Source organism: Oncorhynchus nerka, linkage group LG21 (genome assembly GCF_034236695.1).
Source record: "Oncorhynchus nerka isolate Pitt River linkage group LG21, Oner_Uvic_2.0, whole genome shotgun sequence".
Classification (NCBI taxonomy): Eukaryota; Metazoa; Chordata; class Actinopteri; order Salmoniformes; family Salmonidae; genus Oncorhynchus; species Oncorhynchus nerka.
The window spans coordinates 30,864,690-30,881,116 of NC_088416.1; the positions used below are offsets into that span (position 1 = coordinate 30,864,690).

The 16,427-nt window shown below is 42.6% G+C and overlaps 1 protein-coding gene across 1 annotated transcript; it reads left to right on the forward strand.

The window, feature by feature from the left end:
* The first annotated feature begins 11,929 nt into the window (after positions 1–11,929).
* On the forward strand, positions 11,930–15,943 carry LOC115110570 (uncharacterized). The gene is made up of 2 exons (XM_029636338.2): positions 11,930–12,262; positions 13,514–15,943. The coding sequence occupies exon 2, from the start codon at positions 13,609–13,611 to the stop codon at positions 14,779–14,781; it is 1,173 nt and encodes a 390-aa protein (XP_029492198.1). The 5' UTR covers positions 11,930–12,262; positions 13,514–13,608; the 3' UTR covers positions 14,782–15,943.
* Positions 15,944–16,427: the final 484 nt, after the last annotated feature.

Sequence of the window (16,427 nt, forward strand, 5' to 3'; positions counted from 1 at the left end):
AGCCAGGCTGTGCTGATATGGTCATGTTAGCAATGGGGGAGAAAGGAGAGTTTTGTTTTAGCTTTGGTAGTGTGGTGGAATCAGTATTGGAACTGGTCATAACCTCAGCAATGTTGGTGGAAGAGCAGAGGTGACACGAGTAGAGGGACATTCCAAAATGTCTCGAGCATGGCATACTGGAAGAGTCTGGAGCTGTGAAAGTATAAATAGAGTAATGACAGGGTGGCTCTTGCATGCACACTTGGAAAATAATCTGTTTGACATGGCTCAGGGCCTTGCAATGTGTTAGGCTTTCATGTGTCATGTCATGTCTAAAGGCTGTCAACTACAGGAGGGATTAGCGAACCAAAAAAGTAAGTCTATCAGCCTCACACCAAAACATCTGTGGCCATATTTGTCTCAACATTTTTATTGCAAATGCATTTTTTGTCTTCCTTAGACACATATCACATATCACATATCTGACATATAACAATCTGAAAAACTATACATATGCTGAACAATCCCAAGCCTTTTCCCTCTGCAACCAGCAGTGAAATTAGTGTTCAGGACACTGTGCCACTGGTATGCTGGCAGGCACAAGGTGGAAACTGGGCCATATATATCTGTCCTTGAGGCTGATTATGAATGTATTATGTAAGTGCACAGCATGGGTTACATAACCCTAGTCATGCACTCACTCTCTACCCCCACCCCTCTGTGCTATAGATTGTTCAACAACACCAACCCACCAGTAAGAATAATACAACTAAGACCCCCCCCCCCCCCCCACACACACACACACACAACTCCCTCCGTCACAAGCTCTGAGGATTTATATCTTATTTCATGACAACTTAACAATGCGTTTGACTTCATGACAGATGTCATAGTAGAGTAGTTGCACAACAAATATACAGTGAGACAACAAAGTATTTAGTCAGCCACCAATTGTGCAAGTTCTCCCACTTAAAAAGATGAGAGAGGCCTGTTTTCATCATAGGTACACTTCAATTATGACAGACAAAATGAGGAAAAAAAAATCCAGAAAATCACATTGTAGAATTTTTAATGAATTTATTTGCAAATTATGGTGGAAAATAAGTATTTGGTCAATAACAAAAGTTTATCTCAATACTTTGTTATATACCCTTTGTTGGCAATGACAGAGGTCAAACGTTTTCTGTAAGTCTTCACAAAGTTTTCACACACTGTTGCTGGTATTTTGGCCCATTCCTCCTTGCAGATATCCTCTAGAGCAGTGATGTTTTGGGGCTGTTGCTGGGCAACGCGGACTTTCAACTCCCTCCAAAGATTTTCTATGGGGTTGAGATCTGGAGACTAGCTTGGCCACTCCAGGACCTTGAAATGCTTCTCACGAAGCCACTCCTTCGTTGCCCGGGCGGTGTGTTTGGGATCATTGTCATGCTGAAAGACCCAGCCACGTTTCATCTTCAATGCCCTTGCTGATGGAAGGAGGTTTTCACTCAAAATCTCACGATACATGACCCCATTCATTCTTTCCTTTACACGGATCAGTCGTCCTGGTCCCTTTGCAGAAAAACAGCCCCAAAGCATGATGTTTCCACTCCCATGCTTCACAGTAGATATGGTGTTCTTTGGATGCAACTCAGCATTATTTGTCCTCCAAACACGACAAGTTGAGTTTTTACCAAAAAGTTATATTTTGGTTTCATCTGACCATATGACATTCTCCCAATCTTCTTCTGGATCATCCAAATGCTCTCTAGCAAACTTCAGACGGGCCTGGACATGTACTGGCTTAAGCAGGGGGACACGTCTGGCACTGCAGGATTTGAGTCCCTGGCGGCGTAGTGTGTTACTGATGGTAGGCTTTGTTACTTTGGTCCCAGCTCTCTGCAGGTCACTCACTAGGTCCCCCTGTGTGGTTCTGGGATTTTTGCTCACCGTTCTTGTGATCATTTTGACCCCACGGGGTGAGATCTTGCGTGGAGCCTCAGATCGAGGGAGATTCAGTGGTCTTGTATGTCTTCCATTTCCTAATAATTGCTCCCACAGTTGATTTCTTCAAACCAAGCTGCTTACCTATTGCAGATCCAGTCTTCCCAGCCTGGTGCAGGTCTACAATTTTGTTTCTGGTGTCCTTTGGCAGCTCTTTGGTCTTGGCCATAGTGGAGTTTGGAGTGTGACTGTTTGAGGTTGTGGACATGTGTCTTTTATACTGATAACAAGTTCAAACAGGTGCCATTAATACAGGTAACGAGTGGAGGACAGAGGAGAGTCTTAAAGAAGAAGTTACAGGTCTGTGAGAGACAGAAATCTTGCTTGTTTGTAGGTGACCAAATACTTATACTTATACTTACCTACAATGTGATTTTCTGGATTTTTTTCCCTCATTTTGTCTGTCATAGTTGAAGTGTACCTATGATGAAAATTACAGGCCTCTCTCATCTTTAAGTGGGAGAACTTGCACAATTGGTAGCTGACAAAATACTTTTTTGCCTCACTGTAAATACATTCAGTTCCTTGTTAATTTGTATTTAAATAGAGTGGAAGAAGGCAATAACATCCTGTATTGCATTATAGGCTATATTCCATATGCTTTAATGCTCTTTGAAACCAATACAAGTGTTTATCAGAGGCTATGTTCAAAGAAAAAAGGACTTCTTTCAATGAGCACTGCCTCTTACAATTGCACACTAGACAGCTGTCACATCCGCTCTGCAGCTAGCCAGGATTGTAGGTCAAAGTGTGCCCATTGTACAACACATGGATTGGTGACACATTGAGTCACATAATGGCATTAGGTGACAAGGTCATTACCTCCCAGTTACAGGAAATAATGCAGATTGGGCTCCTTCCTGGAGCCAACCTGGCACTGAGCTAGAGAACTGCTTACAGAGCTCAACCTAAAATAAGAACGGCTAGACATGGCTTTCATACTCTGTCTGCACATGCATCATTAACATTTGTGCTTTTCAACATATTGTGAAGAAAATAACTTTAGGCTGAAAGTATTTTTCTGGTTTATTGATCTGATCTGGATGTGAAAACATGATTTTCCATTTGTTACCTGACCATTTTATGATTATTTCATCACATCCCTCCTCTCTGCAACCAGCAGTGGTTGCTGTGGCAACTGTGTGACGTATTTTAGAATCCAGGAATAGAAGCATGTGGAAGGAAGGGCTTGTGTTCCTCGTCACAATGCTCTGTTTTTCTCATGTTTTTCTCATGTGTGTGTCAGAGGTTAATACTGAAACGCATGTGGTTTTGCCTCAAGGCAAAATGTTAACACAGAGTAAGTTCTGTGTGTTCATTGAGTGTTCATTGTGAGTTAGTGCATGTGCTTTGGATGTAGTAGATGGAGAGTGATAGACACAGTATAGAGTTAAAGGGGCAATCTGCAGTTCAAACTATAACAACGCTGCTGCTGTTCTGGTAAACAGCTGAGGGATGGGGCTGGGGAAATGTAACTCACTCTAAAATCAATAGACAAAGCTATGGATGCAAGGACTGACCATCCATGATGTCAAAATGATAGTTTTAACCATGTTTTGAGGCTATACAGTGTTAGTTTACAATTGCACTGTTTACAAACAATGGAGTAAAATAAGCTTATATTTATGGTTCTGATGGGGCATGGCAGTTAAAATATGCTCATAAGGCATTTATAAGAATCAATGGGTATATATAATTAATTTGTAAAAAAAATGTTATGTAGCAATAGCATATTGCCCATTTAAGAAGGGGGGACTAAGTCCCCTGTTATGAAACAGACCCCAAGTTACACAAAATGAGTCATGTTCTATTTTTAGGAGCCGCAATACAACTCATATGATTCTGATTATGAAGCAGTGGTGTGTATAGATGATTCGATGGGAGTTACATGAATGTGTTTCTGAGTGGAACTCTCAGAGGAGCATTGATTCAGAGCTTGAAGTTCATTCTAAATCCAGGAAAACTAAATGTTGCAAGATTGTGGAATTCTATATAGAATTAAACTAGCATTTTACAGCACAGTGCACGTGTGACTCTGTATGGAGGGGATAGTGGAGGGATAGATGGTGCTGAGCCTATAAAGGAGGGTCAAATGTGGACATGACAGTTTTATTTCAGGTTGGGGTGTCTTCAACGGCAATAACTGATATGCTGTAGTTTTACTAGACACTACAGCGTGTCAATGAGTGCAGGGCAGATAAGTGATGCAACGTGTCAACGTGTTACAGCCCATTATCTAAACTGAGACACAATAAACATCTTCTGGAATGAGGCTGTGATATGATCCAAGACAGGCCAACAGGGTTGAAAGAGTTTGACGAGAAATAGTGGCTGCGAGGGGGGGGAGGCACAACGAAGAGAGAGAAAGAAAGAAAGAAAGAAAGAAAGAAAGAAAGAAAGAAAGAAAGAAAAAAAGAGAGAGAAACTTTGACAAGGTGTGGTCCAGGTGAGCAGGAAGTGTTGTGAAATCTTTTCCTGCAGTAATCCAGCCTGGTCTCATAGACTAGACGTAGCATAGTAAATTTAAATCTGGTATTAGTGTGAAATGTTATGTTTTGTATGGTTACATAAGATATATGGTTACTAAGGCTAAGGTGGTTGGTTGTAGTGGATGAGTGGGAGTACAACGCGAACATCTAGGTTTCGAGTTTGAATCTCATCACGGACAACTATATCATTTAAGCTAATTAGCAACTTTTCAACTACTTAACGTAACCTAGGTAATATTAGCCAGCTAGCTAACGTTAGCCACCTAACTAGAATTCCTAACATATTGTAAGTTTTGCAAATTTGTAACATATTTACATTTACATTTACATTTAAGTCATTTAGCAGACGCTCTTATCCAGAGCGACTTACAAATTGGTGCGTTCACCTTAAGACATCCAGTGGAACAGCCACTTTACAATAGTGCATCTAAATCTTTTAAGGGGGTGAGAAGGATTACTTTATCCTATCCTAGGTATTCCTGAAAGAGGTGGGGTTTCAGGTGTCTCCGGAAGGTGGTGATTGACTCCGCTGTCCTGGCGTCGTGAGGAGTTTGTTCCACCATTGGGGGCCAGAGCAGCGAACAGTTTTGACTGGGCTGCGCGGGAAAATTTATTTGTAAGTCGCTCTGGATAAGAGCGTCTGCTAAATGACTTAAATGTAAATGTAATATTGTACGATTTGCAAATTCATAACATATAATACAAATTGTAATTCGTAACATATCATACGAAATGGGTGATGGACATCCACAAATGAATACATACCATACGAAACGTAGAATATCATACTAAATGGAGTGTCCCGGATTTACATACAGAATCATATGAAATGCTCTGAGACCAGGTTACAGCAATCATTCATGTGTGTCAATAGAACAGAATGTACAGTACAGTATAGTATAGAGATCATGGCCTTTGTTCTCCTCAGTGGACTCCTCATGTTGGTATTTTAGGCACGATCCCAGTGTGTCCCAGAGGACGTTATACAACATCACTGTACCACCATCTTTCACTAAAACCTCCCTGTCCTTTCCCAGTGGTCAATTCTGTCGATCAGTCTTGCTGGGATTAACAGCCTGAACTGTGAGTCCCTCTGTGCCACTGTGTACCACCCACTTAGCAGGTAGGACAGAGATATTTATATTTATAGAGATCACTATATGATGAGAGTGTATAATGCCTCGAGTGAATGTGTATTTCAGGCAAATAAGGCAAAACAAGCAGGCTGTGTTACAGTGTAGTTACAGTTACATCAAAGTGTTCCTTTAACTCAATTGAAGACACTGATATTGAGTACCATTACACCTACCCCACCCCAGCTTGCAGTAAGATAGATAGATATACTAGTGCCTGGCCCCATGATGTTTGATCTCCTTTGGCCTGTGATAGCCATGGCAAACACAGTGAGGAGGACAGTGACCTCACCATGTACATTGAGTTCTGTACAGAAGAACACTGGAGAAAATGGGTTATCCAACTAATCCCTGACCCCATACGGGTTGGGTAGGTTACTTTCTAAATGTAATTCGTTAAGTTACTAGTTACCTGTCCAAAGTAATGTACATTTTGGATTACCCAAACTCAGTAACGTAATCTGATTACATTTAGTTACTTTTAGATTACTTCCCCCTTAAGATGCATTAGAAGAAGACAAAAATGTATGTTACCAATTGAACAACTTAAATCAATGTTAAAGTTTACATAGCTGGCCACATATGGATATTACATTTTTCTTCATCTAACCTATTTCTGTCTACTACATATAATAATACAATTAAATTATATCCTTATATTACTATAAATGATTTATAAGTCCAAAATGGATGTAGCAACTACAGACTTCCCATTTAAGTCTATCAAAAGGGTGTGAGTTTGAGCATGTGTCCATTAGGCCTATGGATTTTTTTATCTGCATGAATTAGATAAATGCCCCACTTTTATTCCATATGCTGTTGCAAGAGCTCATTTTTCACTGACTGTCCACTGATTTCAAGAACAATGATTGATTTACAACTTAAACTTCTTGAATTCAACCATTATTGGGTTCAAATACACATTTCAATTTGTGGACAGCCATCCACAACAACCACAATCCACACGGCGCAAATAGCTAAATGAGAGAGCAGCAGTGTGACACATCAATGCACTATGTAGAATAAGTGGATGTATATATCGCCGTAGACTACACCACTGCTGTCATCCTTACCTCCAAGCGTTTATTCAAGTTGGATAATCTTTATATGCCGACAGCAGTTGTACCATTGAAAGACATACAGTAGCTGGGACTATAGCCTACAAAACACTATTCCTGCTCTTTTCCCGCGATCCATCGAACACATTTGATGTGTCATCATAGTGGTGGTCTCTGATTTGTGGTCAGACTCGCTCAGATGAAACAAACTTCAACTCGTGCGTTTTTTAAAATTTGGATTTGAAAGTCATTGAGAAAACAGAGAAGTTGTCCCAAAAAATGTTTTCGCAAATATTCTTTCAAAATTTAAAAGTAACCCTCGAAGTAATCAGTTTTTGAAAAGTATCTCTAATCTGATTACAATATTTTTGCCGGTAATGTAACGAATTACAGTTACATGTTTGTAATCCCTTACATGTAACAGATTACATGTAATCCATTACTCCTCAACCCTGCCCCAATAGAATTAGAACCTTCACAGCACAGTGTAGTACAGTTTAAAGGAGCAAAATCCTGATGTAACTTTGTAATGTGTTAGTTAATGAGAGACCTGCATTTTGTAACTATTACAACCTAATAGAAAATACATTGAGAAGAGACTAGTTTGTACTGCATCCCAAACATAGGCTACTGCATGCACAACAGTAGTATTACTGATTGTGCTCTCCCTGCAAAAAACAAGACTTTGTGCCATTTGCTGGACCAGATGGGCTGGAATTCATCCTGACCCAGAACAACCACCTCATTAGCTACTAATGACACACTGGCGGTTTAGTAACGTCAGAGGAGAGGGCCTCAGACCACCGCCACTAAAGAAGGATTCACGTGATCTTTTGTTTGTTTATATCTTTGCTTTGCATCAAACACAAATGATCAATTCTGCAACCAAGACCCACGCAAACAGCAAGCACTCACGCAGGCTTTGTTGAAGGGATTGTTGAGTGGGAGAGGACCAAGGCAGGCACTGTGCCAGCTGTGGTGGGTGCGTAGTGGTTGCATAGTTAGTGGAGAGGGCCGGAGGAACGCCTGTGGTCATACCAAATGGACAGAGAGGGTGATAATTGGGAAATGACATCACTAGCACCTTGCAGCGCCTGGCTATTGTAGGCCGAGTGGTCAATGGACATCACACTGTATAAACAGATGAACATCAAAGGTACATGATGAGTTAATATTAATTTAATCATTGTAATTAATTTCATCTTGTTTTGCCTAAGAACAGATATGATATATTATGACGTCAGCAACCAGTTCATTGAGTATTATACACAGAGCGTACAAAACATAATAATAATAATAATAACAACACTCTTTCCATCACATAGACTTGCCAGGTGAATTAAGGTGAAAGCTATGATCCCTTATTGATGTCACTTGTTAAATCCACTTCAAATTGGTGTAGATGAAGGGGAAGAGACAGGTTAAAGAAGGATTTTTACACCTTGAGACAATTGAGACATGGATTGTGTATTCTGCCCCTGAACAGGCAGTTAACCCACTGTTCCTAGGCCGTCATTTAAAATAAGAATTTGTTCTTTAACTGACTTGCCTAGTTAAATAAAGGAAAAACAAAAATATAAAAAAAAGAGGGTGAATGGCCAAGACTAGATAATTAAGTACCTTTAAACAGGGTATGGTACTGGGTGCCAGGCGCACCGGTTTGTCAAGAACTGCAACGCTGCTGGATTTTTCATGCTCAACAGTTTTCTGTGTGTATCAAGAATGGTCCACCACCCAAAGGACATCTGGACAATTTGACACAACTATGGGAAGCATTGGAGTCTACATGGGCCAGCATCCCTGTGGAACGCTTTCCACACCTTGTATACTCCTTGCCCGATGAATTGAGGTTGTTCTGAGGGCAAAAGGGAGGGGTGCAACTAAATACTAAGAAGATTTTCCTAATGTTTGGTATACTCCGTGTATGTGTGTAGTTTAACCAATTTAGATTTGAAAAATGTGTATTTATCTATTTCCAGATAAAATTCCATAGATGGAAGAAAATGGTTTAAAAATCTATTAATCCTATAGGAATACGACTGACAGCGAGGGAAAGAATTTCCTAAAGTCTCAAGCTGTTGCCTATGGTCTGGATTTGAAACTAATTCAAGAGAGTATTTTTTAAACCCAGGATTTATTTTCATAAGATGCTTGGTGGTCATTCGACTGATGCATACAGTATGTTCCACTCTAAAAGCTCATGTGACTGCTGAATTCTGCTGTTTTCATGGAACCCCTATGGTTGCAACCTGGTCTCAGAGCATTTTGTATTATTCTGTAAGTAAATCCAAAACACTTCTTTAGTATGTTCCATTATGTTATGTAATAGGCCTATACTGTGTTTTTCTGAGATTCTGAGAATATTTCACAAGGCTGGGTCAATCTCTTGGCTTATGTTAAGGAGTTCATTGACACTGTGAAAGATGGATCATTGCATAAGAAGCAATATGGAAAACAGAAAGTATTTCCCTGAACGCTGAGGTCTGTCCAACGCTGGTCAGACCAAGCTGACTCCACAATCCAAGACTGCTTCCATCACGTGGACTGGGACATGTTTCATATTGCGTCAGATGGAAATATTGACGAATACGCTGATTCGGTGTGCGAGTTCATTAGAACGTGCGTCGAAGATGTCGTTCCCATAGCAACGATAAAAACATTCCCAAACCAGAAACCGTGGATTGATGGCAGCATTCGCGTGAAACTGAAAGCGCGAACCACTGCTTTTAATCAGGGCAAGGTGTCTGGTAATATGTCCGAATATAAACAATGCAGCTATTCCCCTCCGCAAGGCTATTAAACAAGCTAAGCGTCAGTACAGAGACAAAGTGGAATCTCAATTCAATGGCTCAGACACAAGAGGCATGTGGCAGGGTCTACAGTCAATCACGGACTACAACAAGAAACCCAGCCCAGTCACGGACCAGGATGTCTTGCTCCCAGGCAGACTAAATAACTTTTTTTGCCCGCTTTGAGGACAATACATTGCCGCTGACACGGCCTGCAACGAAAACATGCGGTCTCTCCTTCACTGCAGCCGAGGTGAGTAAGACATTTAAACGTGTTAACCCTCGCAAGGCTGCAGGCCCAGACGGCATCCCCAGCCGCGCCCTCAGAGCATGCGCAGACCAGCTGGCCGGTGTGTTTACGGACATATTCAATCAATCCCTATACCAGTCTGCTGTTCCCACATGCTTCAAGAGGGCCACCATTGTTCCTGTTCCCAAGAAAGCTAAGGTAACTGAGCTAAACGACTACCGCCCGTAGCACTCACTTCCGTCATCATGAAGTGCTTTGAGAGACTAGTCAAGGACCATATCACCTCCACCCTACCTGACACCCTAGACCCACTCCAATTTGCTTACCGCCCAAATAGGTCCACAGACGATGCAATCTCAACCACACTGCACACTGCCCTAACCCACCTGGACAAGAGGAATACCTATGTGAGAATGCTGTTCATCGACTACAGCTCGGCATTCAACACCATAGTACCCTCCAAGCTCGTCATCAAGCTCGAGACCCTGGGTCTCGACCCCGCCCTGTGCAACTGGGTTCTGGACTTCCTGACGGGCCGCCCCCAGGTGGTGAGGGTAGGCAACAACATCTCCTCCCCGCTGATCCTCAACACGGGGGCCCCACAAGGGTGCGTTCTGAGCCCTCTCCTGTACTCCCTGTTCACGCACGCCTCCAACTCAATCATCAAGTTTGCGGACGACACAACAGTGGTAGGCTTGATTACCAACAACGACGAGACGGCCTACAGGGAGGAGGTGAGGGCCCTCGGAGTGTGGTGTCAGGAAAATAACCTCACACTCAACGTCAACAAAACTAAGGAGATGATTGTGGACTTCAGGAAACAGCAGAGGGAACACCCCCCTATCCACATCGATGGATCAGTAGTGGAGAGGGTAGCAAGTTTTAAGTTCCTCGGCATACACATCACAGACAAACTGAATTGGTCCACTCACACTGACAACGTCGTGAAGAAGGCGCAGCAGCGCCTCTTCAACCTCAGGAGGCTGAAGAAATTCGGCTTGTCACCAAAAGCACTCACAAACTTCTACAGATGCACAATCGAGAGCATCCTGGCGGGCTGTATCACCGCCTGGTACGGCAACTGCTCCGCCCTCAACCGTAAGGCTCTCCAGAGGGTAGTGAGGTCTGCACAACGCATCACCGGGGCAAACTACCTGCCCTCCAGGACACCTACACCACCCGATGTTACAGGAAGGCCATAAAGATCATCAAGGACATCAACCACCCGAACCACTGCCTGTTCACCCCGCTATCATCCAGAAGGCGAGGTCAGTACAGGTGCATCAAAGCTGGGACCGAGAGACTGAAGAACAGCTTCTATCTCAAGGCCATCAGACTGTTAAACAGCCACCACTAACATTGAGTGGCTGCTGCCAACACACTGTCATTGACACTGACCCAACTCCAGCCACTTTAATAATGGGAAATGATGTAAATATATCACTAGCCACTTTAAACAATGCTACCTTATATAATGTTACTTACCCTACATTATTCATCTCATATGCATATGTATATACTGTACTCTAGATCATCGACTGCATTCTTATGTCACTAGCCACTTTAACTATGCCACTTTGTTTACTTTGTCTACATACTCATCTCATATGTATATACTGTACTCGATACCATCTACTGTATGCTGCTCTGTACCATCACTCATTCATATATCCTTATGTACATATTCCTTATCCCCTTACACTGTGTATAAGACAGTAGTTTTGGAATTGTTAGTTAGATTACTTGTTGGTTATCACTGCATTGTCGGAACTAGAAGCACAAGCATTTCGCTACACTCGCATTAACATCTGCTAACCATGTGTATGTGACAAATAAAATTGGATTTGATTTGATTTGAACTATATCCCTCCAGACACATACAGGTTTTTTTTAGGGATATCTCCTTTATAATGAGAATGGATTCAGTGGAGATCACCATATGCTAGAAAACTGTGAAGTGCTTACATAATGACTGCTGGCATTTTCTTTCTCAATTCTATTCCAACAACTCTGATCTGTCACTCACTTTGACGTGATACCGCGTTTGCCGTCCTTTAAAGCTGATTTTTGGTTGAAGAGCATAGGTCTATTGGAAATCTGCAGGGAGAGTGAGAGGGAGCCAGGGATGGCAATATTACTTCATTGTTACGAAAGGAGGGGCTAGCGAGTTCAGTTGATGATGCATGAGCAGGATAACGTTATGTGAGCTGTCCCTTGCGGGGTGGGTCTTGGCAGGGAGAGAGGCGGTCTCAGTGAGCGCACCACACATATGCGGCCCATTGGTTCAAGTGAGGATAGGAAACGTCCTCGGCTGAACTTCACCGGGAAAGAAACAAATAGGAGCTGCAGCATTCCAAGTGGAGCAGAAACGCGAGACGCAAGGTGTCAGGGAGACTAGTAGCCTAATATTGAGTAGGCTAACAGTAACCTACTCCGTGCATGAAACAAAGTATCCTGTGTATTCGATGACCCAGTGCTGAATCGAAGCTGCTGAATTATTACGATCGCTCTGTTAAATTGTGACAAGTTTCTGAAATTGAAAGATCGGTGTTTTTCTGAGACAACGAGAATCCAACTCAAGGTAATTTCACAATTTTCACTCATGAGGTGTATTTCAACAGTGCCTTCTTTATACTACAGAGAATATAAATGTAACATTGTTGCCTACAACAGAAGCCTATCAATTATGTAGGTTAAATAATATAAAATATACCAGGTAAAGAAAACTATAGACAACTTTCGATTCAGCTTTAGAAGTAAAATAAATGTTATATATATATATATATATATATATATATATATATATATATATACATACATGCATGCATACATACATATACACACACACACAACTACTCCACAAATGTCATTATTATGCATCGCCAGTGATCTATTCAGTAGATCACTTTACAGTCAAAATTATGATGAATTGAGATGATCTGAATAGATTTAGTGGAACAGGTATGCAATTATGCTTAAAAGGACCTTCATTGCAATAGTTTGTTGTAACTTCCATTGCTGTTTCAATACGTTATTTTGTTCCCTTTGTATATCTGACTGAAATTTAGAATGACATCCACTAAACGGTTTAGAGACGAACCAGTTCAGTCTTTGTTTAGGGATGTACTGTAGCTCGGTTAACAGTTCGATCTATATACAGCGAACCAATTGTAAATGAACGGAGGGAATAGCAGTTGGGCGCGGAGTATTATCAACTTGCAAACTAGGCTAGTGCTCTAATAAATGTCCTTGGTGCAATTCGATTCCTGAAAGATATAACGTCTGATCGTGAACTCAAACTGTTAAGCCATTTTGTTTTGGTGAAATAAAAAATAGACAAGGCAATCAATGCAGGTCATTGCACAGATTGTTCTAGAGATTGATACGGTGTGTTATATAACACGATGTTATTAACCTACATGTAGGCTAACACTGATTTAGTCTGATGAAGCGACTTCAGTTCCAGTCATTGCGTCAGAACAGGGATAATAAATAAAAGATTTCTTTAGAATTGGGAGGGGAAAAACAAACCTTGTAGCCTCTTCTTTATTAAAGGAATACCGATATAGATGTTATAATTAACCCTTTAACCTTTAGACTGGCAAGAGCCCACTTTGATTATTATATTGTAAACATTTTCAAAAGAGATCGACATGTCTGTCTAGCACTTAGTACATCATGGTTCTTATTCAAGAGTCATGTGGGGTTGTTGTGCAAGTAGCTCCAGTTTAACTGGAAAGATGTAATGGGGTTACATAACATTGTGTTGTAACTGGTCTTGCATAACAACTAAATTCCCCTCTCCATTTCTTCTTCCTCTTTTGAACGCTAGGTGGGATTATTGCAACAATTTACCACCATAACATTCCACGACACTGGATTTTGAGACACTATCTGAAGAACAGAACATCTCAACACAGCAAAATCATGAGTGTGACCAGTGAGATGTTTGAAGAAGATTCTCAAGACATGAGGGAGCAGAGCGGTGGGGAGTCCAGTGCTGCACCTGGTGAGACCCTGTCCTTCACAGACGAGGCCGTGTCCATCCTGACCTCTAGCAGTCTGCTGGCCCGCTCTCTGCTCGGACGCACCTCTGCTCTGAAGCGCACCAATGACCCGCCCGCCTCTGGGAACGCCCTCAGACGGAAGCGTGAGTTCATTCCCAGCGAGAAGAAGGATGACGGCTATTGGGACAAGCGCAAGAAGAACAACGAGGCGGCCAAGCGCTCCAGGGAGAAGCGCCGCGTCAACGACATGGTGGTGGAGAATCGCGTGCTGGCGCTGCTGGAGGAGAATGCACGTCTCAGGGCCGAGCTGCTGGCACTCAAGTTCCGCTTCGGCCTGGTCAAAGATCCCTCCAACACACCCATCCTGCCCCTCCCTGCAGCCCCCTGTGCTCCACAGACCTTGGCTCCACACTACTATCTGAACAGTGGACCAGGGAGCCACCCTGTTGCCCCCGGGGGCCAGTTCAGCATGCAAGGCTCCAGGGACGCTGGCAGCATGTCAGAGGACTCTGGGTTCTCCACCCCTGGCAGCTCCAGTTTAGGGAGCCCCCTCTCCTTTGAGGACCGACTGAGTGATCATGGCAAACTGTCCCCACACAGAGCAGAGGAGCTGGGCTACGAGCTCCACCACTCCCCTGCAGAGGCCCAAGTGCACCACAGTGGACACTTCCCTGGGGAGCTCTCCAGAGTGATGATGGGGAAAGTGGAGTCTGGGGAGGGCATAAAGAACTTTCCTCACAAAATGCGCTTCAAGATCCTCAGCAGTGGAGAGGACAACAGGCACAGCCCCATACAGTCAATGGGAGCAAGAGATGGTCCCCGGGAGGCAGCCAGCGGACACATCATGTTGGGTGGAGCTGAGGGGGCAGGAGTCTGGCCACATAAACAGGAGGGAGAGGAGACCAGGAGGGGGCGACAACAGCAAGAGTCCACTCAGTATGTCCACTCAGTATGTACACCCCTACAGGGCCAGACAGAGTCTCATTACCATACAGAGAACAATGTCCTCAAGTCCCACCTCAGCTCCCTCAGTGAAGAGGTGGCCCAGCTCAAGAAGCTGTTCTCAGAGCAGCTGCTGGCTAAAGTGAACTGAGCCCAGGACTGGGTCAGTGGATGCTCGGTGAACTGTCCCATCTCAGAAGAGGAAGCTCAATCTGAGCTAGCATACTAACATAAGCACACACACACATGGTGAAAATGATATAGAGGGGAACAGAGACTCTAAACACCACAGTACCATGGCACACTGAGCTGCTACGGTGACAAACCAATGCCCTGGGCCAACTGGACTATGATCCACCCCAACTACTCAATTCCAACTATTTACCTTTATGTTTAGGAGTGTGTGTATTTTTACCCTCTAATTTTGAGTTGTCCTGATTTTCTACTCTTAAATCCTAAATGCTTATCTGCGTCTCAATGGAGAACAGTTTCTGTAACAGCGGGCCATCATCACCTTATTAAAGCACAAAGCTACATGTGTTGGTTCACTTGTGGCCATCTGCCCCATACACTGTGAGACCCTCAAAAACACTCTGACACAAGAGGACACTGCCTCACCTCTCCAGAGGATGCTGTATTATTGACTGTCATCTCCACTCTGCATGTACAACAATGCTGCTTCTCAAGGTCTCACAGCCACAGAAAAGCAATGTCAGTGATTGAGACATTGAGGTGAACTGGTGCTGAACTAATGTACACTGTAATTCAACTGGAGCTTCAACAAACTCATTATTAGTGCTGTTGGCATTGACACTAATTGGTTTTGAATATGCATGAGGAAAGAACACCACATTCTTTTAAACTGTAAACACAACCATAGAAATGGCACTGAGGACAGATAACCTGAAAGGTGACGGTCTCCAGTCCCTGAATGGGGACTTTGAACTATTGTCATCTCTTTAATGTATTGCAACACAATGGACTTTGGATGATGACAATTGGAAATCAACTAATACTCTATCATTCCATTGCACAGTCAACAGCATAGCTGTGAGGACAGACACACACCATGTCAATCATTGAAATGTGATATGCTTCATGTAGGACAACACACTGTGTCTGGCAACTAGTGAAAGTGTTTTCATGTCTCGGTTGAATACTTTTTGTTAGCCTTGTCCAAAGAATACATGGTCTGTGTAATTACTAGACATGCACTGTAAACTGTATCTAGGTGATGAAAACATTTGTTGTTCTGTGAATATCTGTATGAAAATACATTTTTTTGTACTTGTGAATAAATCTTTGAAATGAAATATTTGTGTCTCATTTTGATTATACACTTTCTAATCATCTTAAAGTCAAGCAGCCACTTGATCAGGGATGGCAACATACAGTATCAGGGATGGGCAACAGCCTGTGAGCCCATTCAATCTGACCCGCGGGAGGTTTGGGTAAAGAGAAAATGTGTGCGACCGTCTGTTGAATTTTGAAATCCCAATGTGGCCCTCGAGCAAAAATGATTGCCCACCCCTGCACTTGATCCTCCCACTGTTAGGACACCATTATATCCACTAAAGCATTATCATAGATTTCCTCCATCTATTAAGTCACTGAGAAAACAACATGCTGCAGTCTCCACTTAGACTCTGGAAATAAGTATCCTGTTTAAAAAAATAATGTATCTTTGCTTTGTCTCACATTATCTAACAGATGAGGAGTGATTGTTCTACATTGACTCAAAGATTTCTTCAGGGATTAAGTAGTAGCCTTTTGAGAACATATTTCATCAGCAAGCAC

Bases quoted from the DNA above. Each gene is read 5' to 3' on its own strand.
- LOC115110570 (XM_029636338.2), top strand. From the start codon at position 13,609: ATGAGTGTGACCAGTGAGATGTTTGAAGAAGATTCTCAAGACATGAGG.